The sequence below is a fragment of the Palaemon carinicauda genome, chromosome 3 (assembly GCF_036898095.1).
Source record: "Palaemon carinicauda isolate YSFRI2023 chromosome 3, ASM3689809v2, whole genome shotgun sequence".
NCBI lineage: Eukaryota > Metazoa > Arthropoda > Malacostraca > Decapoda > Palaemonidae > Palaemon > Palaemon carinicauda.
In genome coordinates this window covers 180,749,791-180,776,352 of record NC_090727.1, presented here as the reverse complement: position 1 = coordinate 180,776,352, position 26,562 = coordinate 180,749,791, and the positions used below count along the sequence as shown (strand labels likewise).

Below are 26,562 nucleotides of genomic sequence, written 5' to 3'. Positions count from 1 at the left end.
CCCTTGCAATTGTTTTTAGTCTTAGGAAATTTCATGAGTATGTCTATGGTCGTAAAGTAATTGTGGAGAGTGACCACAAACCTATAGCCAGTATTGTTTTGAAACCCTTGTGTAATGCTCCCAAGCGACTGCAAGGAATGTTGCTTAACATTCTACAATACGATGTTGAAATCATACATAAAAAAGGTAAGGAAATGTATGTGGCTGATGCACTCTCGAGATCTTATTTGCCATTAGACAATTATAAAGAAAGTGAATTTGAGCACGTTAACATGCTTGAACTTTTACCAGTAAGAAAAGAGCGTCTTGATGAAATTAAATATGAAACAGACCAGGATGAGACTTTGCAAATTTTGAAATCATTAATCTTGAAAGGTTGGCCAGAAGGAAATGAGGAGATACCTAATGTAGTCAAAGCCTATAGTCATACCAAGGATGAGTACTCAGTTCAAGACGGGGTAATTTTTAAGAGTAATAGAATAGTCATTCCATTAAACCTTAGACATAAGATAATGCAGGTCGTCCATTCAGCACATATAGGAATTGAGGGCTGTCTACGAAGAGCCAGAGAATGTATCTATTGGCCAGGAATGAACTCTGATATAAAGCAATACATCTTATCATGTGAAATTTGTAATAAATTCCCTTGTGCTCAATAAAAGGAAACTTTAATTAATCATGAAATTGCTGATCGACCATGGCAAAAGGTTGGAGTTGATCTAATGAGTATTGAAAAACATAATTATCTTATAACTGTTGATTACTTCAGCAATTTTTGGGAAATTGACTACCTAGAAAATACATTAGCCAGTACAGTGATTAGAAAACTTAAATCTCATTTTGCTAGGTATGGATTGCCTTGTGTATTGATTAGTGATAATGGACCCCAATTTGTAAATAAGGATTTCGAACAGTTCGCAACTGACTATGATTTTGAGCATAGGACAAGTAGCCCTACATATGCCCAATCTAATGGGATGGTCGAATCGGCAGTGAAAACATCTAAGCGTTTAATTAGAAAAGCTATTGAAAGTAATAAAGATCCCTATCTAGCCATTTTGGACCATAGGAATACCCCTACTAGTGATAAAGATGCTAGCCCATCACAGTATAGCCTAGGTAGGAGAACACGTACCAAATTACCAATGTTATCTAAGTTACTTGAAAATCAAAATGTAAATTTAGAGTTGGCTAAGGAAAGGAAAAGATTGAAAAATGCTAAGAGTAAATTCTATTATGATAAAAATGCTAAAGATTTAAGTATTTTGCATGAAGGAGACAATGTACGTCTTAACCTTATGTTTTGGGCAAGAAGGAATGGGAAAAGGGAAAAGTTGTGGAACGATTAGATGAGAGGTCATATCTAATTGAAAGCGAAGGTAAGCTATTTAGAAGGAATAGAGTTCAATTGAAAGAAACCCCAAGTGATGTGCATATGCCCCAGGTAAATGAACCAGTAACTATTGACCTTAGTGGTAATGAAACTGAAACTCCTGTCAAAGTGGAAAACGAAGTTGTAAGTAACAGACAGACAAGGTCAACCAGAAATAAATTACCTTCTAAGTATTCTGACTATGAAATGTATTGATGTTTTGCGGAATTTCCCTAACGTCATATAAATGTTATGATTAAGAAGTGTAGCAATCTGTTGTGTATTTTCTCAAATGGCATGTTGAATTTCGTACCAAGAATGAATATTTTATTTGTGAACAGGTCCATCCACATATACATCATAGTGTACAATGTTTTGAGTATGAATAACTTTTAGAGCTGATTGTAGTCCTAACCAATAACCTATCAAAGTAAATTCAGTGTAGCATTCTAACAGGTAACCCATCCAAATAAGTGTAAATTTAAAAGAAGAAAAGATGTTATATTATTAATGATTATTTAATAATTATGATGTTAATGTTGTTGAGAACACTGCCAACAGCTACATGATTCCTAATGCTACCGCTAGATGTCGGTGTGTATTGTCAGTTGTGTGTCCCGCTATATCCAATAAAGCTGAGTTGTAACTTGTGAGTTTCCATCATAAATATCACCTCCGATCTCTTGTGGTGGATAAAGGTGAACTTGCTAGCCGGAACTCCACTATTGCAAGTCCCTTCTCCAGAGTTTCTTCTGTCTTCAGATGCATTTTGTCAAGGATGGGGAGCTCATCTTCAGAGAGATCAGATTTCAGATATATGGTCAAAGAAAGACGACCTTCCACATTCGCTACCTAGAGATGAAAGGGGCATATCTAGCATTACTCAACTTTTCAGAGACCCTCGAAGGGGAGTCTTTGGTGTTCATGAGCGACATCTACACAGTAGTGACCTACATCAACAAGCAAGGAGGCTCATTATCCCATCTGCTATGCCAGCTGGCAGTGAGAATACACCATTGAGCTCATATTGGTGCAGCCTTTCTTTCAGCCTGCTTTGTTCCGGGGAAGAGAAACGTGATAGCAGACAAGCTGAGCCGACTGGCGGACGGCAGTTGGTTTCGAACGGTCTTTGCATCCTCAAGTAGCAAAGTGTCTTTTGACTTTGTGGGGTTCCCCAACCCTTGACATATTTGCCACTCACATAGATAATAAACTCTCAGTGTAGTGCTCTCCAGTCCCGGACCCAGCTGTGGCACTGGAGGATGCATTTCAGCACCAGTGGAATGGGATGGACTTCTACGCCTTTCCTCCGTTCTGCCTGATGTGTCAGGTCCTGAACAAAGTAAGACACTGCAAATGTAAGATTAATGCTAGTTGCCCCAAGGTAGCCTCAATCGGGGTAGTGTCCAGACCTTCTGGATCATATCAAGTGTGGCCAAACCTACTGCATCAAAAAGAAGTTCCACGACATAGTTCACTGTCTGTATCTTCATGTATGGAGGTTATCCAAACTTCTCCAAAAGAGAGGCAATTTGAGAGCTTTCAGGATTCCTCTGGAAGTCTTCCGCTGTGGTCTATGAAGCCGAGTGGTCCACTTTCTTCGGCTGGTGTCATAGGTGGAGTATTACTCCACTTAAGGCCACTATTCCCATAATTACAGATTTTCTTGTGTTCCTGCAGAAGTTTCTCTCAGTCACAGCGATTAATGGCAATCGCTATGCCTTGAGCCAATTCTTCAAACTGAAAAAAACTGATTTCTCTTCCTCGTGGTAACTTTCGGCTCTGATCAGAAATTTGAAGAGATCTATCCACCTAGGGAACTTAAACCACCAACTTGGAGTGTGACAAGGGTCCTATCTCTTAAAATGGCACCTCATGGTTTCTTAAATAAGGCCTCAGATTGAGATTTGACCCAAAAGACAGTCTTCCTCTTAGCCCTAGCTTCAACAAAAAGAGTGAGAAAATGGTGTGGCTTGTCTTACCTAACATCACACTCCAAGGGATGGAAAACGTTATCTTTTCCTTATGTCCTCGAGTTTGTGGTTAAGTCTCAGAAACCAGCCATTAATGCCACCAGGTTTGAGTCTTTTATCATCTCTGATGATCCGGATAATCTGTTACTCTGTCCTGTAAGAGTAGTCCGGAGATATCGTATGAGCTGCTCCTTGTTGACCGAAGGTCTCGAATCTGTTCTTGAGCACAGGATGCACCAAAATGAAGAGCTCTAAGAACACAATCTCCTTTTGGTTGCATGAATTTAACTTCAGAGGCTCAGAAGAAGCGCTGCCAGGACACCCCCTAGAGCTGATATCTTGCAAGAACCACTCAGTGGCTCAAATCTTCAGTCCAGGTGTCAGGCAAACAGAGACAGACTATTTTCACAGCTCACAATTTAAAGGACTGCACCCATAGATTGCTGGATACTTTTTCTATGGGCATATTGCTGCACAAAAAATAATTTAGGCTAAACTCTTGCAGGATGATCAACCTTTTGTCACATTATCAGTTAGTTTCTACATAAAGGGTGTGAAAGTGGAATGTATACTTTTCTTCACTTCCTCTTTCATCCTTCCCTCACCTTGGAGTAACTTCACTGGAGGAACCCTTATGCAGGTAAGAATAATCAAACTCCTTTTATTTGTGACAAAGTACTATTGGGACAAGTTTTATTAACATACTGTATTCTAGTAATTGTTCTTACCAGAATGCTTACTCTTGTCAGGTCATTGACTTATGATTCAAGGCTGACATATTGACCTTGCCCCTTTATGAACTGGTTTAATATATATATATATATATATATATATATCATCTCCTACGTCATTTGATGCAAACGGCCTCGGTTAGATTTCGCCTGTCATCTATCTTGAGCTTTTAAATCAATTCTCCTCCATTCATCCTCTGCTTCACGCTTCATAGTCCTCAGCCATGTAGGCCTGGGTCTTCCAACTCTTCTAGTGCCTTGTGGAGCCCAATTAAATGTTTGGTGAAATAATCTCTCTTGGGAAGTGCGAAGAGCATGTCCAAACTATCTCCATCTACCCCTCACTATGATCTCATCCACATATGGCACTCGAGTAATTTCTCATATAGTTTTATCTCTAATCATGTCCTGCCATTTCACTCCCAATATTCATCTGAGGGCTTTATTCTCAAATCTACAAAATCTGTTGGATATTGTTCCATTGTCCTACCATGAATCATGTCCTTATAATAACACCAACCTCACTAAACTAATATATAGCCTGATTTGTATATGCAATTTCAAGCTATTTGTTTTCCAAATTTTACTTAACCTTGACATTGTCTGATTTTCTTTTTTCAATCTTTCATTAAATTCTAATTCTAAAGACCCTGTATTAGTGATCATAGTTCCCAAATATTTAAATGGTTCTACCTCATTAATCTTTTCTCCTTTCAATGGTATTTCATCTTCCATTGCATATTCCGTACTCATCATTTCTGTCTTTCTTTTATTTATCTTGAGCCCAACCTCGTGTGATATTTCTTGCATTCTGGTAAGTAAGCATTACAAATCCTGTGGTGTTCTACTTATTAAGGACAGTGTCATCAGCATACTCAAGGTCAGCAAATTTCCTATTACCAATCCAGTCCAATCCTCCATCGTCCCCAAGTGTTGTGTACATTACAAAATCCATGAGAAGGATAACAAAGGTGACAACATATTCCATTGGAGTACTCCACTGTTCACTGGAAATTCATTTGGTAGAACTCCACTAACGTTAACTTTGCATTTAATATGCTCATGAACAGACTTAATTAAATTTACATATTTAAGAGGAATGCCATAATAACACAGGACTCTCCTCAAAAATTGGCCTTTGCACACTATCGGAGGCTTTTTCATAGTCCACAAATGCCAACAAAAGTGGATTCCTATATTACAAACATTAATGTACAACTTGTCTCAAAATGAAAATTTAGTCAGTACAACTAATACCTTTTCTAAATCCTGCTAGTTCATCTCTCTACTTTTCATCAGTCTTTCTCTCTAGTCTCCTTATCTTTAGAATAAGCATACTATATATTTTCATGACAACTGACGTAATTGTAATGCCTTTGTAATTATTGCAATCAGTCGGATCTCTTTTTGCTATTTTACCAACACTCTTTGCTGCCATTCATCAGGTTTTGTCTCTTCACGCCACATTCTACCAAATAATCTTGCAGTTGTCCTGGGAGTCACTTCCTTTTCAGCCAATATCATATCAGAAGTTATTACATCTTATCCAGGGGCTTTCCAACTCTTGAGTTTTTTAAGGATAGCTTTGACTTCAAACACACTGAATTCATTCATGGGCACATCAAGGTCTTCATCAGCTTCAGGTATATCAATTAAATTTATTCCTTCATATCTCCTATTCATGACCTCAGGAAAGAATTCCATCCAGCGTTGCCTTGCTTCATCTATTGTTGTAACAGATCCATCTCTCTTTTTGATGGGAATATGCTTCTTCTTTGCTCCCATACAGATTTCATTAATATTTCTGTGAGCGATTCGTACACCATAGCCACTCCCTGAATTCGTAGCTTTGTTAGCCTCGTCGGCTTTCCTGTCTAATTATTCTCTCTTGTTCTTTCTGGCTTTTCTTTTGACCTCATCATCAATACTGGAATACTTATCATGCTCTTGCTTGTAACTTTCATTACTTCCTCAAAAACTTTCAACAATCAATGTCTATTTTTGTCTCCTTTCTATAGTATCCCAAGTATCATTTTATATCCATGGCTTTCTCCTTGTACAGTAACTGCATGTCCCAAAACATCACTACCAACTGACTGATATGTGTTCTAGATATCACACAATTCTTCATTAATTGTCTGCTCTTCATCTCTTAAAGTCTCTAAGACTGCAAATCGATTCCTATATTCAATTGCAAATGTTTGTCTGTGGTCATCTTCTCGAAGCTTAGTTGTATCAACATTTCTGTTGAGTGCTTTTAGCTTTAATTTCCGTGTGACAATGAGGAGCTGGTGATCACTACCAATATCTGCACCTCTGTAGCTTCTTACATTTCTCAGAGTCTTCCTTCTCTCTTCATTAATGGTCATGTGATCTATTTTATTTTTGCAATTGCCCACCACATGGTGAACTCCATGTATTTTTCAATATTAATCTTACCCGATGATCATGTAGCTGTCAACTCCGTTGCCCGACAGAAATCTAAGGTCGGGATACGCCAGCGATCGCTATCCAGGTGGGGGTGTACACAACAGCGCCATCTGTGAGTAGGTACTCAAGTACTTCTTGTCAACAAGAACTCAATTTTTCCTCTGTCGTGCCACCGGCAAGACCTACTTGGATACGCTGTTAATTCTGGAGTTGTTGTTCACGATTTGGTGATGTATTCACTCTAGAGTTTAGCCTTCGCTATTCAGGAAGCTTTATCATTAGCTTAGCAAGCTTTTGGAATTAATTTGGATTTATTGTTAACGAACTTTGCTAGATTTTGGAATTCCCCCTTGACTACTTCTACAATTCAAGATGTCTGACCAGTCTCAAGTCCCTAAGTACAGGCAGTGTAGCGTTAGGACTTGTTCTAGGCGTCTTCCGAAGGCCTCTTTAGATCCTCACACCGTTTGTTCCAATTGTAGGGGTAAATCCTGTCAATTGGAAGATCGATGTGAGGAATGCGCTGGGCTTTCGGAATTCGATTTTAACGAATTCCTTAAAAATGCACGTAGGTTAGAGAAGGAGAGAATCAGGAGGAGTTCTTCTCGCTCTGTGGATTTTTCCTCTCCCCATGCCCCTCAACCTTTTCCTTCCCCTGTAGTGGTGACTCCCGACCCTGCTACTAGTGCTCAGCCTTCCATGGCGGATATGATGCGTGCCATTCAGGCTCTCGGTGACAGAGTGGAGTCATTGGCTAATGACCGTAATCAGCTTTTGGCAGATGTCAAAGAGCTGAAAGTGAAAAGTGCAGTGGGAAGTGTTATCAGTGCTAGTGATGTGAAAAGTGTCAGTGTCAGTGTTGCGCATGAGGGTACATCTGTGCGTGCCAGTCGTCCTCCCAGTCCGGGACCTCTTGCAAGCTCCCAAGCCCAGGGGAGAAGCAATGTCGAAGGACCAAAGGGTTCGGCAGGCCTTGATCGGCGCACGGATGTATCCTCAGTGGTTGCGGACGTATCTGTCAGAGATCGTCCCATCCACAAACAGACGAATGAGCCCTACCATTCCTCGTCTGTGGAAGAAGTTTCCAGGAGGAAACGATGGACCAAGGTTTCACGACCGCTCAAGCGTAAGGTCCCTTCCGAGCGAGTCCAACGGCCCAGGTGTAGCCACTGGGTCAGTTCGGACTCGCCGCAGTCTTCCGATGACTGCACACCTCCCAAGAGAGGTAGAGTGGTTCCACAACAGGCTACTGCTCCGTCTGTTGCTGCTCCAACCACGGTAGACCCTAAGTGGTCCATGCTGCAGACTATGCAGTCTCAGCTTGCTGCGTTCATGCAGGAGTATCATGCTGAGAAGGTTGACTCTGCACCTGTTAACCTACAACCCGCAGAGGTTGTGCGCTCAGCAGATACTGCGGCTGCCTGCTCCCACACTCCACCTGTGAGAGCTCCACCACCGATGCGCAGTCCACCCTGCCAGACGCATGTTCTTGCTGCACCATCCGTTGTCATGCGTGAGCTACCGCATCAGCAGTGGGAAGGTGCTGTAGAGCTGCCGGGTTCTGACTCTATGCGGCATGCTCCGCAACCCATGTGGCAGGCTCCGCAACCCATGCTGCATGCTCCGCATCCAATACAGCATGCTCCGCATCCAATACAGCATGCTCCGCAACCCACGGCAACCCCTCCCACGCACCGACACTCTGCTTTTGTTGTTGCCAGCTCGCAGACTGATCAGCAGCGGCATGATGTTGGATCCGCAGCAGCTACGCATGCACCCGTACTGCCGGATTCAGCCGTTCAGCTTTCTGCTCTGCCTTTGCCACTTCCTACTCAGCTTTCGGATGATGGAGTTTCAGATGACGAAGCTGCACATTTGGATGAACCGCACTCCGACTTTGAAGGGCCCAAGTCTACGCCTCCCTCCTTAGACTTTCGTAAAGTCCTTGCCTTGTTCAGGGACTTGTATCCAGAGCAGTTTGTGTCTGCAACCCCTCGCTCTCCTCCCTCCGAGTTTGCTCTGGGCATGCAGTCTGCTGCTCCTGCCTTCACCAAGCTTGTTCTCGCACGCTCATCCAAGAGAGCTTTGAGGGTTATGGGAGAGTGGTTGCAGTCCAAGAAGCAACTGGGAAAGACTGCTTTCATCTTTCCGCCTACCAAGCTTGCTTCTAAGTCGAGCGTCTGGTATGCCACGGGAGAGGAACCCGGCTTGGGAGTTCCTGCCTCTGCCCAGGGCGACTTCTCAAGTCTGGTTGACTCTCCCCGCAGGTTGGCTATGAGACGATCGAAGATCTGCTGGTCCTTTTCTGACATGGATCATCTGTTGAAGGGAGTCTTTCGTGCCTTCGAGATCTTCAACTTCCTCGATTGGTGTTTGGGAGCTTTAAGCAGAAAGACTTCCCCTTCGGATAAGGACTCTGCCATGCTGATCATGTCTAGCATGGACAAAGCCATTCGGGATGGGTCTGGTGAGCTTGCGGCTTCGTACGTGTCGGGAGTGCTTAAGAAGAGAGAACATCTTTGCTCCTTCTTATCGGCTGGTATCACCCCTTGTCAGAAGTCAGAGTTGTTGTTTGCTCCTCTCTCCAAGTGTCTGTTTCCGGAGGAGCTGATCAAGGGGATGGCTGCCTCTCTTATCCAGAAGGATACCCATGATCTGATGGCATCTTCCGCACGTAAGGCTAAAACCTTACCTTCCGTGCCTAGACCCTTCCGCCCTGCAGCAGTAGACACACCTGCAACTAGGTTCATCCCGCCCTTTCGTGGCAGAACCTCCAGCAGAGGAGGTACCCGTGCCGACAGTCACCGTGGCAAATCCAAGAAGGGTTCCAAGTCCGCAAAAGGCAAGTTCTGACTGCCTTCCTCTCCAGACAGCAGTGGGAGCCAGACTCAAGACCTTCTGGCAAGCTTGGGAGAGCAGAGGTGCAGACGCTCAGTCTGTGAAGTGGCTAAGGGAGGGATACAGAATTCCGTTCTGCCGCAGTCCCCCTCTAGCTACATCTCCCATCAACCTCTCTCCCAACTACAAGGAGAAGGACAAGAGGCTAGCGTTGCAACAAGAGGTGTCGCTCTTGCTACAAAAGGAAGCGGTAGTCATAGTCCGGGACCATCAATCCCCGGGCTTCTACAACCGTCTCTTCCTGGTACCGAAGAAGACAGGAGGTTGGAGACCGGTGCTGGACGTCAGTGCTCTCAATGCTTTTGTCACCAAGCAGACGTTCACGATGGAGACGACGAAGTCGGTCCTAGCAGCGGTCAGGCAGGAGGACTGGATGGTCTCGTTAGACCTGAAAGACGCGTACTTTCACGTCCCCATCCATCCAGACTCCCAACCTTTCCTAAGGTTCGTCTTTGGAAAGGTTGTGTACCAGTTCCAAGCCCTGTGCTTTGGCCTAAGCACGGCACCTCTTGTGTTTACCAGACTGATGAGGAATATTGCCAAATTCCTTCACTTGGCAGACATCAGAGCCTCCCTCTATTTGGACGACTGGCTTTTAAGAGCTCCAACAAGTCGTCGCTGTCTGGAGAATCTCAGATGGACTATGGATCTGACCAAGGAATTGGGCCTCCTGGTCAATATAGAGAAGTCCCAGCTCATCCCATCCCAGACCATTGTCTATCTAGGTATGGAGATTCAGAGTCGAGCTTTTCGGGCTTTTCCGTCGGCCCCAAGGATCAATCAAGCCCTAGAATGCATCCAGAGCATGCTGAGAAGGAACCGATGTTCAGTCAGGCAGTGGATGAGTCTAACAGGGACATTTTCATCGCTGGCCCAGTTCATCGAGTTAGGGAGACTCCACCTCCGCCCCCTTCAGTATCATCTAGCTGCTCACTGGATAAAGGACATGACGCTAGAGGCGGTCTCAGTGCCTGTTTCCGAAGAGATGAGGTCTACTCTAACGTGGTGGAAGAACAGCATTCTTCTCAAGGAAGGTCTACCATTGGCTGTTCAGACCCCCGACCACCGTCTCTTCTCGGACGCTTCGGACACGGGCTGGGGTGCGACACTGGACGGACAGGAATGCTCGGGCACATGGAATCAAGAGCAAAGGACACTTCACATCAATTGCAAGGAGTTGTTGGCGGTTCATCTGGCCTTGATAAACTTTAAGTCCCTCCAGCTAAACAAGGTGGTGGAGGTGAACTCCGACAACACCACAGCCTTGGCTTACATCTCCAAGCAGGGAGGGACTCATTCGAGGAAGTTGTTCGAGATCGCAAGGGACCTCCTCATTTGGTCAAAAGATCGAAAGCTTTCGCTGGTAACGAGGTTCATTCAGGGCGATATGAATGTCATGGCAGATCGCCTCAGCCGGAAGGGTCAGGTCATCCCCACAGAGTGGACCCTTCACAAGAAGGTTTGCAGCAGACTATGGGCCCTGTGGGGTCAGCCCACCATAGATCTATTCGCTACCTCGATGACCAAGAGGCTCCCGATGTATTGTTCTCCGATTCCAGACCCAGCAGCAGTTCACGTGGATGCCTTTCTGCTGGATTGGTCCCATCTCGACCTGTATGCGTTCCCGCCGTTCAAGATTGTCAACAGGGTACTTCAGAAGTTCGCCTCTCACAAAGGGACACGGCTGACGTTGGTTGCTCCCCTCTGGCCCGCGAGAGAATGGTTCACCGAGGTACTGCAATGGCTAGTGGACGTTCCCAGGACTCTTCCTCTAAGAGTGGACCTTCTGCGTCAACCTCACGTAAAGAAGGTACACCCAAACCTCCACGCTCTTCGTCTGACTGCCTTCAGACTATCGAAAGACTCTCAAGAGCTAGAGGCTTTTTGAAGGAGGCAGCCAGAGCGATTGCCAGAGCAAGGAGGACATCCACTCTCAGAGTCTATCAGTCTAAATGGGAAGTCTTCCGAAGCTGGTGCAAGGCGAATGCAGTTTCCTCAACCAGTACCACTGTAACCCAGATTGCTGACTTCCTGTTACATCTAAGGAACGTAAGATCCCTATCAGCTCCTACGATCAAGGGTTACAAAAGTATGTTGGCAGCGGTATTCCGCCACAGAGGCTTGGATCTTTCCACCAACAAAGATCTACAGGACCTCCTTAGGTCTTTTGAGACCTCAAAGGAACGTCGGTTGTCCACACCAGGCTGGAATCTAGACGTGGTTTTAAGGTTCCTAATGTCATCAAGATTTGAACCGCTCCAATCAGCCTCTTTTAAGGACCTCACATTAAAAACGCTTTTCCTCGTTTGCTTAGCAACAGCTAAAAGAGTCAGTGAGATCCACGCCTTCAGCAGGAACATAGGTTTTACATCTGAAACGGCTACATGTTCCTTGCAGCTCGGTTTTTTGGCTAAAAACGAGCTTCCTTCCCGTCCTTGGCCTAAGTCGTTCGAGATCCCAAGCCTGTCCAACTTGGTGGGGAACGAACTAGAGAGAGTACTTTGCCCAGTAAGAGCTCTTAGGTACTATTTAAGAAGGTCAAAGCCATTACGAGGACAATCAGAAGCTTTATGGTGTTCTATCAAGAAGCCTACTCTACCGATGTCTAAGAACGCAGTTTCTTACTACATCAGGCTTCTGATTAGAGAGGCACATTCTCATCTGAAGGAAGAAGACCTTGCTTTGCTGAAGGTAAGGACACATGAAGTGAGAGCTGTTGCTACTTCAGTGGCCTTCAAACAGAACCGTTCTCTGCAGTGTGTTATGGATGCAACCTATTGGAGAAGCAAGTCTGTGTTCGCATCATTCTATCTCAAAGATGTCCAGTCTCTTTACGAGAACTGCTACACCCTGGGACCATTCGTAGCAGCGAGTGCAGTAGTAGGTGAGGGCTCAGCCACTACATTCCCATAATCCCATAACCTTTTTAATCTTTCTCTTGAATACTTTTTATTGTTGTTTTTTGGGTTGTACGGAAGGCTAAGAAGCCTTCCGCATCCTGGTTGATTTGGCGGGTGGTCAAATTCTTTCTTGAGAAGCGCCTAGGTTAGAGGTTGTGATGAGGTCCTTTAGTATGGGTTGCAGCCCTTTATACTTCAGCACCTAGGAGTCGTTCAGCATCCTAAGAGGACCGCTAGGCTCAGTAAGGAAGACGTACTTAAAAAAGGCAGAGTAATAGTTCAAGTCGACTTCCTTACCAGGTACTTATTTATTTTATGTTTGTTATTTTGAATAACTGATAAAATGAAATACGGGATACTTAGCTTCTTTTGTTAACATGTATGCTGGTCTCCACCCACCACCCTGGGTGTGAATCAGCTACATGATCATCGGGTAAGATTAATATTGAAAAATGTTATTTTCATTAGTAAAATAAATTTTTGAATATACTTACCCGATGATCATGAATTTAAGAACCCTCCCTTCCTCCCCATAGAGAACCAGTGGACCGAGGAGAAAATTGAGTTCTTGTTGACAAGAAGTACTTGAGTACCTACTCACAGATGGCGCTGTTGTGTACACCCCCACCTGGATAGCGATCGCTGGCGTATCCCGACCTTAGATTTCTGTCGGGCAACGGAGTTGACAGCTACATGATCATCGGGTAAGTATATTCAAAAATTTATTTTACTAATGAAAATAACATATTTGTGCATATCCTTGTGCTGGAAAAGAGGACAGTACCTCCAATAACAAGATTGGTTTTTGAACAAAAACTTATAAAATGTGCTCCATTTTAATTTGCAACATCACCAAGACCCTCAACACCCATCACATTCTCTATACAGTAACTTGGTTATTCCTTCCAACTTTAGCATTGAGGTCACCAATCACAATTTTCATATCTCTCTGGGATCTCATCTATTACACTCTGCAGTTCTTCATAGTATTCATCTTTCCTTTCTTCAGGGGCATCATATGTTGGTGCATAGCAAACTATAATGCTCATATTGCTCTGCTTTGATTTAAACTTTCCAAGTGACAGTCTGCTATTTATAGCTCTCCCCTCAGTTAATGCCTTTTCTGCTCTTGGTGTCATCATTATTCCTACTCCTTCTCTTCTAACTCCATAAGTTCTTGAATAGAAATACATATAGTCTTGGTCTAAGATTTTCTTACCAATCCCTTAAGAGTTTCACTTAGGGCTAAAATACCCAAACTATATTTCATAAATTCATTCTCCACTTGCTGTAACTTCCCAATGTGATTCATGGTTCTAAAATTCCAATTACCAATTTTCAACCACTGCTAATCCTCTGTTAAGGTCATAGTGAGGGTTGCTATACCTTGTGAGTGGGTATATCTTACCCTCCACTCACTAGCAACTACTATAACTTCCTCGTTAAAAGTTTAACAGGCCGTTCAAGCTTTGCTGAAGTCATACTCCAATTAAAGAACTTAGATTTATTTAGTTAGAAAAAAATTAGGTTACTTTGAAAATTTGTGGTGTTTTGCTGTTTCCACAAAAATTAATTATGGTCTATGTTTCAAATCAGTTTCCTGTTGTTACTATTGACTTAAGTAATAATCAACTCTTTACTGCATGTGTAATAAATTTTTTTCTATCTTCATGTAGCAGGATGGTGTAACAGCTCTCCGATGCAGTCAAAAGTGGCACAACCTCATTTCCAAATGCCGTAGGTATCAGAGATTAAATGACTGGGCTAAAAATCATAATCATGATCATAACATTCCTCCTCCCGACTACTATGATCGTCTCATACCCTATGCTGAGAGTCGTTTGAAAGTTGAACCAAGCCAAGAAAGTATTCAAAAGTTCCTTAGTACTGGCCTATTCACGTCCAAGAAAACTGACTTGATACCTGGCATAGACGGTGAAAGCACAGACATTAATCTTGATATATATGAGGGCAAGGAGGCATCTTTATGGACTGATGAAGATAGTGATTTGAGTAATGATCTAGGAGAGGAATTCAATAGCTCTGACATCCTTATTTCCCATTTAGGGGATATAGATATAGATGCAAATGAAGGTGGAAATATGAACGCTGAGATTCAAGAGGCTGTCAATGGATCACCTGAAACTTCCGTCAAATTGTCTACTTCAGAAGAGGTGAGTATCTCAAAACTAAACAGTTATTGTAAGCTTTTGATTTTCCTAGTTATAATGATCTTAGAAACATCTGAATAGAGAAGACATAATTGAAAGTGCACATTAACCCTTTGAATCCAGTGAAACATTCTATGTCCTTTGATTTTCACTTCCATCAGCTCCATATGACTTATTTGGTGCCCCTGTAACTTCCATCAATTTTTCTTGGTTCCTGCACAAATACAAACCTTAGTTCTTTATGTAGGAGATATGATTCAGTGTGAGCTGGTTTAATTCTAAACACTTCAATACAAGGTGTCAGTGACCCTCCACAAGTTAGCAGATCTGCTCACACACACCCACCGAGCAACTAAGCTCACTTTTGAATTGGCTACGGATGAGTGAAGACATGCACGTCTCTCTCCCTCGGAATTTTCCCTTTCTTCCAACACTTAATACAAACATTTGTGCTCTTCACAGTGGATACTGTATATCTTCCAATAAAAGCTGAAACTAGCCATAAAACTTTTAGCAAGGTATAACCACCCACTGATATTTAGCAGGGGTGTGGTAGTGGTGATAGACCAACCACCCAGCTCACACACACACCAGTGATATGATGTCACGTTTTATTTTTGCTTGGTAGATAATAGATGTTCCATCTCTCTCGTGTTAACCCGTTATATTAACTGGCTGTTTACTTTAATTCTTTTCCTTTTTCAGGTAGTGGTCATCCTCCTAGTAGGAACGGTTCAGTGTACAGGGGAAGGAAAAATCTTAGCTTCTTACTCCGTTGTCTCGTTCCCTCCATGTTGTCCTCTGGAGGAGACCAAACGAGTAGAACGATAACCAGCTAAGCCTTGGACAAGCCTTAGGTGTAAACATCATTGCTTCCCCTCCCTTCCTTGGAGCTTTCGGGTCCCCTCATTAAGAAATGCGGGGTTACTGCATTGATGGAGTTCTTGTGCTTTTACCTGCTGCTTTCTCTGCCTCTACAAAGGGAATGCAGTTGGAGGCACAGCTGGAGTGTATACCTGCCTCTCAGAGGTTGACACCGGTCTTCCTCTCCGAGACTGGAGGTACTGTACCGATAAGAGTTTTTGTGCCCTTAGGTGATGCTCTCTTTGCCTCTACGAGGGGCCTACAGTTGGAAGCACAGCGAGAGCGTGTACCTGCCTCCTCAGAAGTTAACCACGGTCTTCCTCTCCAAGATTGGAGGTAATGCAATGATAAAGATCTCATGCCTTTAGCTGCAGCTCTCTGCATCCGTTCACCCTTCATTCCTGCACCGAGTGGGAGCAGGTGCAGACTAGTTCTCCTTGAAGTTACCAGTCAGAGGAGCCAATGCAATGAACCCAGAAGATGACTTAGCTCAGTCTTCTTAGGTCAAAGCACTGCTCTTCTCTTCCTTCCTTGATTGTAGCCCTCCTCACCCGTACGGTGTCCCCCTCCGGGTTTCGGAATGATTCCTCGATTCGTAGGGCCTCGTTCCAGCAATTATTACTATTATTTTTATGATTATTATAAGCCAAGCTATAACCCTAGTTGGAAAAGGAGAATGCTATAAGCCAAAGGGCTCCAACAGGGAAAAATAGCCCAGTGAGGAAAGGAAACAAGGAAATGAATAAACTACACGAAAAGCAATGAATACATGTAATCAAAATAAAATATTTTATTAACAATAACAACACTAACGTGGATATTTCATATATAAACTATAAAAACTTAAAAAAAAAAAACAAGAGAAAGAGAAACAAGATAGAGTAGTGTGCCCGAGTGTACTACAGAGGCTATGGCACTACCTATGACTAGAGAACAATGGTTTGATTTTGGAGTGCCCTTCTCCTGGAAGAGCCTCGTTCCATAACTAAAGAGTCTATTCAACGCTTATCCTTAGCCACATTACAGTAGTTAACCCTTTAAGCAAAGAAGAATTGTTTGGTAATTTTAGTTTGTTCCAACACGAATACTTACCTCGAACTACTTTCTTAGGAGTTACCTGTAATCTCCTCTCTACCGACTTAGGAGTTACCTGTAATCTCCTCTCTACCGACCAGAGTTTTGTGTAGTACTGTATACCCTAAACCCGTTTTCTATGGAGGGCTAACCCAGGAGTAAGAGAACGTGCCCCGAGGGTAGCCTTTGCGCTAGGTCGAGGTCCGCTTGGGTCGTGAGCGCCAGTAAGTTCTCTGGTCGCGACGTGATACCACGTCGCTCTCGTCTCTCTCGACCCTTTGTGTCCGCCTCGTGTGTCCCGCGTGGTAACTTTGTGCTTATCCCTTGTGTTCCTGTGCGTTCACTACCCTTCCTTGTGCTTCCCAAGTGTATTCCCTTGATTCCCTGCGTTCCTGTGTCTTGTGGTTGTGCGCTATGGAGCAGATCCGCCGTTGTCCTGGGCCTAGAGCCGGAAAATCGTGTGGAGCGTTCCTCTCCAAACCTGAAGTGGATCCTCACTCCCTTTGCTCTTCCTGTAGGGGCAAGGTTTGCTCTCCTTCAGATACGTGCTTTGAGTGTGTTGGTTGGAGTGAGATTCAGTTGGTGCGATACGGCACGAAGAAAAAGAAATCGTCGAAACGTTCGCCCAGAAAATCTAGCGTCTCTTCGCCGCTACCGTCGCCCAGTGGACGGTCCAACGGGGCTTCTGTCTCTCCTTCCCCTACCCAGAGTAGGGGATGAGGTAAGTCCGTTGCGGGGAAAGAGCCGGGCGTTCTTCCCCAGGAGTCTGGTGTGTGTGAAGTGGGAGTTGCGGGGCCTTCTCGGGCTAGTGGGGAGCCTGGTAGTGCTGTGTCCGGGGGTTCTGGAGACTCGGCCCTTGTGCTTGGGGGCACGTTTCCTCCGATGACCCCTTATGGTGTAGCAATGTTGTTCCTGTGTCTTCGCCCCCTTCGTGGGCCTGTGTTTCAGGTTCTTCGGCATGCGGCGACACCCAGGGTAAGTTAGACTCCACAGTAAGTGATACCTTCGGATGGAAGCTCCCTAAAACGCCAGGTAGGTCCCCTATGCGGATGGAAGAGGGCCTGGATACCTGGTTCCCTAGTGTTGGTCGCCAACCCTCGTTCCCAGCTCCTCTGACGGCGTTTCCAGAAACCTTCCTGCAACCCTCTACCTCGGGTACGCAACGAGTCGCGAAGCCCTCCGCGGCCCCCGCTTCTGCTTGCCGTGCGGGTTGTACGGTGTCGTCGGGCTCTTCGGATGGTAGGGAGTCATTCTCTTCGGGAGAAGAAGCCAGGAGGAGACATCGGCGCCGGAGGGAGCGGTCCAGGAGCAGGCGTTCCCGCTCAAGATCCCGTTCCAGGTACAGCAGGAGGCGGTCCCGCTCTCCACGGAGGAAACACAGGAGGAGTAGGTCACCCGATGGTGATTGGGTATTCGTTCCCCGTAAGTCAGAGCTACAGTGTTCCCCAGACCGGCGGTCCAGGGATTTCTCGCCACGGAGACCATCCTCCAGACGTAGTTATGACCCTCGCAGGGAGAAACGCGAGAAGGCCTCTGCAGGCAGGCGTAAGACCGCGAAGCCTCCGGTTCACCCCGCCCAGCGGGGGGAACCGTGCTTCCTTACGGGCAGCCTGGCCGAATCAGCCCAGCTGGTGCGGCCCTCGGACTTTAAGGAACGGTTCCCGCTGTCGGGTCAGCCCATGGGATCCGCGTCCTCGTCCCCCAGAGAGCATGATCGGACGGTAGTCCTCGCCGGCTCGGCGATGCCAGTCCTAACCCCCGGCCCTGGTACGGAGGTCTCCGCCGGGGAAGACCAGTACCTCCGCAGGGGAGTGCCTATTGTGCCAGAACCAAGGCGCCCGGTGACCCGGCTCCCCGGGCCCAAGTCGAGGCTTCGGCCGACGGTAGGGAAGGTTCCTCGACCGAGGACTCGGCCTATCGAAAAGTTATAAGTCTGATCAGGAGACATCACAGGATTGAAGAACTAGTTGCTACCGATGAGGACTACTGGAGGTCCAGCCTTACCCGGTTGATACAAGCGCCTGTCCAACAAAAAGCCTCCCTGGCACTTCCTGTGGCCCGGGATCTCGTCCTGGGCCGAGAGCACGTTGATAGAGTGGTAGCAGGCAATGCCGAAGCTCCCAAGACGCAGAGCTCTTCGAAGTTGCTCCAAGGGCTCAAAACACAGAGCAGTGTCTATGTGCCAGAGGGACAACGACCGGGAGCCTGCAAAGGGGAACCTGCTCTCTACATTCTGGGACAGGGCGCCTCGGAGGACAGAGCCTCTTCAGCCCCGATTTGTTTTTCACAATCGGAGGCTGCGATGATGGAGGAGATGTCTAAGGACCTAGTTCACGTCTCCTCTTGGTTAGACTGGTGGGCTTCCACACTAGTAGGTGTACAAGCAACATATGACCTGACAGACCCAGAACAGCAAAGCCTCCTGAGGGAGCTTATCATCTCCGGGGGCAAGACCCTTAAGTTCCTCACCTACCAGTCCCTCGCCCTGTCAGCGAATTGGGTGCTTCGCAAAGGGACACCATCCTGGCGAAGCTTTCGCGGAAGGTCCCAGACAGAGAGGCGAGGGCCATGAGGAGCCTTCCTGTGTGGGGTGACTCCTTGTTCCCCTTGAAGGAGTTAGAGGAGATCATGGAGAAGGTGGCTAAGAGGAAAGAAGTAAACGCGCCCAGGCCTACGCCGGTAAGGAGGCCCCCCTACAAGAGGTCAGCCTCAGACAGTGCCTCGGCGCCTCAGGCCCCCCCTAGCCTGACGAGGAGAGAAGCCCCTTCTTCTTCTTGGGCCTCAGCACCTCAGCCCCCCCCCCCCCCCCCCCCCCCCCCCGTAGAGGAGCCCCAGCTGCGTCGGCCTCCTTTAGGACAGGTTATTCTGCCTCCAGGAGAGGCCGTTCAGGCCGCTCCTCCAGGAGGAGATAGAGTGGGAGGCCCCCTACTCCTGCCCAAGCCTCAGGTTGGGGGATGCCTCAGACTACATTGGCAAGCATGGAAAGCTCACGGAGCAGAGCCCTGGACAGTGTCCGTACTGAAGGAGGGCTACAGGTTACCGTTCTTAGCAGAACCTCCCCCTCTAATTCCGGCCAGCCTGTCGGAGTGGTTGGTACCCAAGGACCCGTTGAAGAGGGCTGCCCTTCAAGAGGAGGTGTCCACCATGTTGGAGAAGGGCACCATGGAGGAGATCCTACACCCAGGGCCAGGTTTCTACAGCCACCTGTTCCTGGTCGAAAAGGCGACGGGGGGTTGGAGACCGGTGATAGATCTGTCGGCTCTCAACAAGTTTATAAGAAAGACAGAGTTCAAAATGGACACTCCGAAGTCGGTCCTGCTGTCCTTGAGGGAGAAAGACTATATGATGACCATAGACCTCAAGGACGCTTACTTCCAAATTCCGGTCCACCCCTCGAGTCGAAAGGTTCTCCGAGTGAAATGGGGTACCCAGATCCTGCAATTCAAGACCCTTTGCTTCGGATTGTCGACAGCTCCCCAGGTATTCACGAGAGTCTTCACGACAGTCTCAGTGTGGGCTCACGAGCGAGGCATTCGCCTCATCCGGTACCTGGACGACTGGTTGCTTCTTTCCTCCTCGAATGACGTTTTGAAGGAGCAAGAGATGAAACTTCTCCAGTTTTGCAGGGGTCTGGGTATCATGATCAACCCTGAAAAATCGAACCTATCTCCCTCCACCAGAATGACCTATTTGGGGATGACACTGGATTCCCTACTAGTGAAAGCTTTTCCGTCGGAGGAGAGGATAAGCAATCTGATGAAGATCCTCCGTCCGTTCCTGTCGGGTTCAACCCAGGAGGGCGAAGGACTGGCAAAGACTAATAGGTCATCTGGTGTCGTTGGAAAAACTGGTTCCCCAGGGGAGACTCAGACTCAGAGCGTCCAGTGGAACCTGAAGAACTTCTGGTGCCAACTGGACTCGCACCAGAAATTAATCCCAGTCCTACCAAACACAATACCATCCCTGGAATGGTGGCATTGCCGGTCGAACTCGCTCAAGGGGATGCCCTTCGCGAACGACCCTCCCGAGTTACTTCTATTCACAGACGCCTCCAACTAGGGATGGGGAGCCCATCTCCTCAACGGGACGGCGAGAGGAACCTGGATGGACGGGGAGAAGGACCTACACATCAATGTCCTAGAGTTGAAGGCAGTCCAGAAAGCTTGCCTGCACTTCGTCGATCTACTAAGGGGAAACACTGTGGCGTTGATGTGCGACAACGTGGTAGTGTACATAAAGAAGCAAGGAGGCTTGAAATCAAGGGAATTGTGCGATCTCGCCCTAGAGATCCTAGATTGGGCAGAAACGAACCAGGTTGTGTTATTGGCAAGGTTCATCCCCGGGAAAAAGAACGTTCAAGCCGACGGTCTCAGCAGGATGGGTCAAATAGTAGGGACAGAATGGTCCCTCCTTCCAGAAGTATCCAAGCTCATCATTCAACGTTGGGGTTCCCCGGTGATGGACCTCTTTGCAACCAAACTGAACGCGCAACTTCCCGTGTATTGTTCTCCTGTCCCAGACCCAAGGGCAGCCTTGGAGGATGCCTTTCAGCACAAGTGGGACAACCTAGACGTGTACGCTTTTCCCCCCTTCACGTTGATCAGGCAAGTACTCAACAGGGTAAGGACTGCCCGAAACTTAAAGATGACTTTGGTAGCGCCCTGGTGGCCGGAGAGAGAGTGGTTCGCAGACCTAAAAGACCTGGCGAGTCATCCTCCGTGGCCACTCCCCGACAGGTCAGATCTTCTACGACAGCCGCACTTTCTCAGGTTTCACGACAACCCACAGTCTCTACGCCTTCACGCCTGGAGACTATCGAGCGGCTCCTGAAGAAGGAAGGATATTCAGCAGCAACAGCTAAGAGGATGTCACTATACCTGAGAAGGTCGTCGGCAGCGGTCTACTAAGCGAAGTGGGCCTCCTTCACGAAGTGGTGCGCTTCGAGGCGCATAAAGCCCCTCAAAGCCTCGGTCCCAGACATGGCAGACTTTCTGGTATATCTCAGGGACGAGATAGGAATGTCAATCCCAGCTATAAAAGGAGTGCAAGCTGCCTTGGGTCAAGTCTTCCTTCTGAAGGGCATCGACCTGGGTTCCTCTAGACACATCTCTATGCTTGTCAGGAGTTTTGAGCAGTCCTGCCCCCCACAAGCAGTTAGGGTGCCTCAGTGGGACTTAGCTAGGGTCCTGAAGATGTTAAGTGGCCCCCCCTTCGAACCAATGAAGGATATCGTAGACAGGGATCTCACTCTCAAGACAGTCTTTTTGCTAGCCTTGGCTTCTGCGAAAAGGGTAGGGGAGATCCATGGGCTGTCTTATGACGTCTCTCATTCGAAGGGGTGGAAAGAGATCTCTTTCAAGTTCGTTCCTTCGTTTGTGGCGAAAACCCAGAACCCAGCTGTCTGGGACCCAAAATTCGAAGGTCTCTCTTTGCCAGCTATTCCTAGGACGGGAAATCCTGAGGATTTGAGGTTATGCCCTGTCCGTGCCATTAGAAAATACCTTGAAAGGACTGCACATCTCCGGCCAGGCATCGAGAGCCTTTTCGTCTCCACAGGTGTTACGAAGAAACAGGTATCGAAGAATACCATTTCCTTCTGGTTGAGACAAGTTATTGCCAGGGCCTACAAGGAGGAAGGACTGGCCTTACCAGGCGCTCCCAAACCCCATGACATCAGGGGTCTGAGCACGTCCTTAGCCTTTGAGAAAAACATGGCAGTGGGTCAGATCCTTCGTGCGGGTACCGGGTCGAACCAGTCAACCTTTACTGCCCATTACCTCAAGGACTACTCAAGGAGGTCCTTAGACGGGTTCTCCATTGGAACAGTCATCTCCGCGCTCCAGGTGATTTAACGGTAAAGCCCTAGGCTCAATCGTGGATAGCAAACCAGGAGACACAGGTTCGTTCCCTTTCACCCTAATCCCCGTTTCCTATCCCTATCGGAGATAACCCTCTTGTAACCATTGGATAACACGTCTCTGCAACTGCATTACTGAACTCAACATCAGAAGAAGTTTTTCAAAGGGTGAGTACTTAGACACTAACGTGAGCTCTTTGTGTAGTTACCCTATCGTCCGTTTTCCAAGTATGTTTTGTTTTTTATACCTAGGCCTCTTGGCTTCCGCTTGCTGGGTCTGAGGGTCAGGAAGGCACTCCCACCTCCTAAAGTGTAAGTCTCCTAAGAAAGTAGTTTGAGGTAAGTATTCGTGTTGGAACAAATCAAAAATTTTAAGTAATTTTTATTTTTCCTAACATACTTACCGAGAACTACTTTCGGGTAATGGCCCTCCCTACCTTCCCCGAGTGCCTCTCTGCCCTTGCAAGAATTTTTGCAACATCCGAGGAACTTACTGGCGCTCACGACCCAAGCGGACCTCGACCTAGTGCAAAGGCTACCCTCGGGGAACGTTCTCTTACTCCCGGGTTAGCCCTCCATAGAAAACGGGTTTAGGGTATACTACACAAAACTCTGGTCGGTAGAGAGGAGATTACAGGTAACTCCTAAGAAAGTAGTTCTCGGTAAGTATGTTAGGAAAATTAAATTTTACTTAAAATTTTTGATGTTGTCAGGTGTATGAGGACAAAGAAGAATGTGTAAAGCACAGGCCAGACTATTCGGTGGTGTGTAGGCAAAGAAATAATGAGTCGTAACCAGAGAGAGGGATCCAATGTAGTACTGTCATGCCCGTCGAAGGATCCAATAACTCTCTAGTGGTAGTATTTCAATGGATGGATGGTACCCTAGCCAACTTACTACCTACCACCGGAGCACTTGGATGGTAATGCGGTCCCCGCCTGTCCCACCGTGCTTCTAGGGCACAACAAGTTTCCCGAGCATTATCCCTTCAGGGATATTGCCACAAATGGTGATGCCTACTGACTTCTTGCAGTCGCAGCCTCTCCCATTGACGCGTCTTGTGAGCTTTAACCCTTCTGGGTTATTAATGCAGATGGTGATATCAGCCTGCCAACCCTATGCAGTCGCTGCCTCTCAACATTGGGCCCATAGGGCACAACAAAACTCATGGAGTTTTTTTTTACGCCAGGCCCTTTGGGATCTTCAACTCGGGCTTTCCTCTCATTATGGGGAAGAGCCTGTTTTTTTCTGCTGTGAGTCAGAGCACAGGAAAACCTTTCTCAGCCATGCTCATCACCATACAAGCGCGTGCCTCCTTCTAGGAGAATGCTAAACAACTAGCCAAAATCATGCTTGGGCGAACAGACCCTTTTATGCGAGACACTAAGCTTTAGCGAGCTCTTCTCGCTGATAAGGGTGTGCTCGAGCACTGAGCTCATTGGCAAGCATTTTTACCCTATTCATGAGAGAGACCCCACCCAGACACTAAGCATTAGCATGGTACGCGGGTGAGCTCCTCTCGCTGACGAGGTCCGCGTGAATAGATAGTAGGTGGGCCCAGGCATCAGCCACCCATTGAGAAACTTCCACGAGAGTTTTTGGGTCCTTTGATTGGCCAGATAGTACTACACTGGATCCCTCTCTCTGGTTATGGTTAATTTTTCCTTTGCCTACACATACACCAAATGGTTTGGCCTATTCTTTCCACATTCTCCTCTGTTTTCATAGACCTCACACCACTAAGATTACCAAACAATTCTTCTTTGATCAAAGGGTTAACTACTGCACTCTTAATTCTTCAGTTGCTACCCTCCGCATGGTAAGGGTAGAATAGACTTCTTAGCTAAGATGTGCAGCACTTCTAGAAGGACACTCCAAAATCAAACCAATGTTGTTTAGTCTTGGCTTGTGCATTAGAATCTGTACCATGGTCTTCCACTGTCTTCAAGTAGAGTTCTCTAGCTTGAGCGTACACTTGGGCATGCTGTTCCATCTTATTTCTCTTCCTCCTATTTTCTTTTTAAGTTTTATAGTTTTTATATGTAAAATCTATTCTAATCATGTTACTGTTCTTAAAATATTGTATTTTAATTGTTTATTACTTCTCTGGTAGTTTGTATATTTCCTTGTTTCCTTTCGTCACTCGGCTATTTTTCCCTGATGGATCCCTTGGGCTTATAGCATTCTGCTTTTCCAACTAAGATGGTAGCTTAGCAATTAATGAAAATAATAACAACCCCCTAGTGAGGTTTTGGCATGAGCTACTTTGGTTTTGCATGTGTGCTCGCTTAAATGACTGCCAGATCTTACCAGGGAGAAGGAAACCTGTGGCAATACGAGGTTCGTAAGAAAGAACCCTCCAGGGTTATTGCCGCAAAAGGTGATGACTACCGACTGTTGCATTCCACCATTGTGCCCCCAGGGCACAACAGGTCTTGTGAGACATAATCCTGCTTTGTTATTGCCGCAGATCGTCACTCCCTACGGGATAGATAGCTCTTCGGAGCACATTTCTAGTGATACTTGGGTCCTCGGGATACAAATCTTGTGAGACATAATGCTTCAGGGTTATTTCCTCGCACTTCTCTTCCCTACAGGATAGAGAGCTCTTTCGAGCACTCATATGGTGTTGGCCTCCAACTTTTTCCAGTCTCTGCTTAACCCCGTCATTCCCGTAGGCACAGCAAGTATTGTGAGACATAACCTTTCAACGTTATTACCTAAAACCTTACTACTGACGGGATAGAATCAGCTCACGAACATGTTCACAATGTATGTTATGGCTTGTGAATGATCAATCAATTTTGAGCAGTGATGATGTACTTTGTCGCACACATTATTCTGCAAGTGACTGCACAAGCTACTCTAGGGGGCTGTCACACAGAAACATGTTCATGGTGAGGAGTAGCAAGGGTTATTTGTCATCTTACAGAACCTAATGATATTCTTATATTCGCGAAGGATGCTTTCAACTTCGGTTAGGTTATTCTTGAACCCCTCCTTCCTGTAAACCTTGGACACAAGGTATTCTGCCCTCAATTTGGCGCCTCCTTCATCCCCATAAAGTTCTCCCTAATATCTCCAGATTATGTCTTAAGTATCAAAGGTACTTGGACTCAGAAAATTTTGCTTAGTAAGTCTGTTCACTTGGGAGGGAATGGTCCATGAGCTTATTCCAGTTCTTCCGATCAGGAATGGAGAAATCCAACACACATTGACCTCTTTTATAAGGGATATCTGATCAGGGAGAAAAAAGTCTTGTTACGAACATTTATCAAAATTGTCCAATCAGTTTCAGCCACAATTAACCATTCTAGCTGCTCCTGGACCTGCGGTCTGCCCCGGGGTACCGGTCACATGGGACCCCTGCCATAAGATCGAGGGAAACATACCTTCTTGGAGGTATTGTTTTCTGTCAGTGTGTATTGATCTGTATCCAGACTTAGCACAGAACTGCCGGCCTGACAAATGTGGTTGCAAAAGATCTTGATCTTGTCTTTCGCAAGTAGTTGCTTGCGACCGATTATTTGCTGCTTGATAGTGATCGGCTAAGTAGGTCCTCTAGAGGTAACTGGTTACTCCAGTGTTTACCACTCCATGAGTGGACATACATGACCAACTTACTGTATATCCTAGCAAGGGCAGTTGGAGGACAAGGTTTCATCATTCCTTTACAGAGAAAATTACTTGCAACAAATCACATGACTCGACACCGATCGCCAGTGCCACACAAATTTCCTAGATTTGAGCACAGTGTTGCTGGCTCTTTTTTGCTTTCAATGACTTCTTGACAAACTGTAGTGTTTTTATCAAGGCACTATGGTGGTAGAATGCCCAGACAAAGGCATTCTGTGCATGGCAAAGAACACTCAGTCAAAGATAGTTTTTGCACAACTACTTTCCATCAAGCCGTAATAGATTTGGATGTGAGACAACTTGATTGTGCTTGCAACCCAAGGGGCTGGTAAGGAAAGCCTTTAACTTCTTCACTACAAGGCCGTAGATCCGCAACTCAAGCTTTATAAGAGATTTGTCACCATTGGAAATAATTGCTCACTTACTCTATAATAAGCTACATTTCCATGTTTCTTTGTTTTAGTGCTGGTTACAGAATAGGTTTTTTCAAAAGTTTGCTTTATTCTCCACTGCATTTCACTCTAAACAACTGAAATGTTTTTCCATCCATTGTGAAGTGATTATAGAATATTTTTGTATAAAAAAAAATTGTTTTATTCATTGAAGTGACTATGTTATTTCGTAATAATTCCACGACAAATAGCCGTCGAAAGATA

The 26,562-nt window shown here is 46.1% G+C and overlaps 1 protein-coding gene across 4 annotated transcripts in view; it reads left to right on the top strand.

Annotated features, from left to right (window-relative positions):
• Window positions 1–26,562, top strand: part of LOC137638810 (uncharacterized) — a 213,181-nt gene that overhangs the window by 156,246 nt on the left and 30,373 nt on the right. For 3 of the 4 annotated variants that reach the window (XM_068371192.1, XM_068371191.1, XM_068371193.1), the window contains exon 9: window positions 13,981–14,478. In XM_068371192.1, coding sequence (XP_068227293.1) covers window positions 13,981–14,478 — 498 coding nt within the window. The remainder of the gene's footprint in view (window positions 1–13,980; window positions 14,479–26,562) is intronic. The other variant, XM_068371194.1, reaches the window with a different exon arrangement.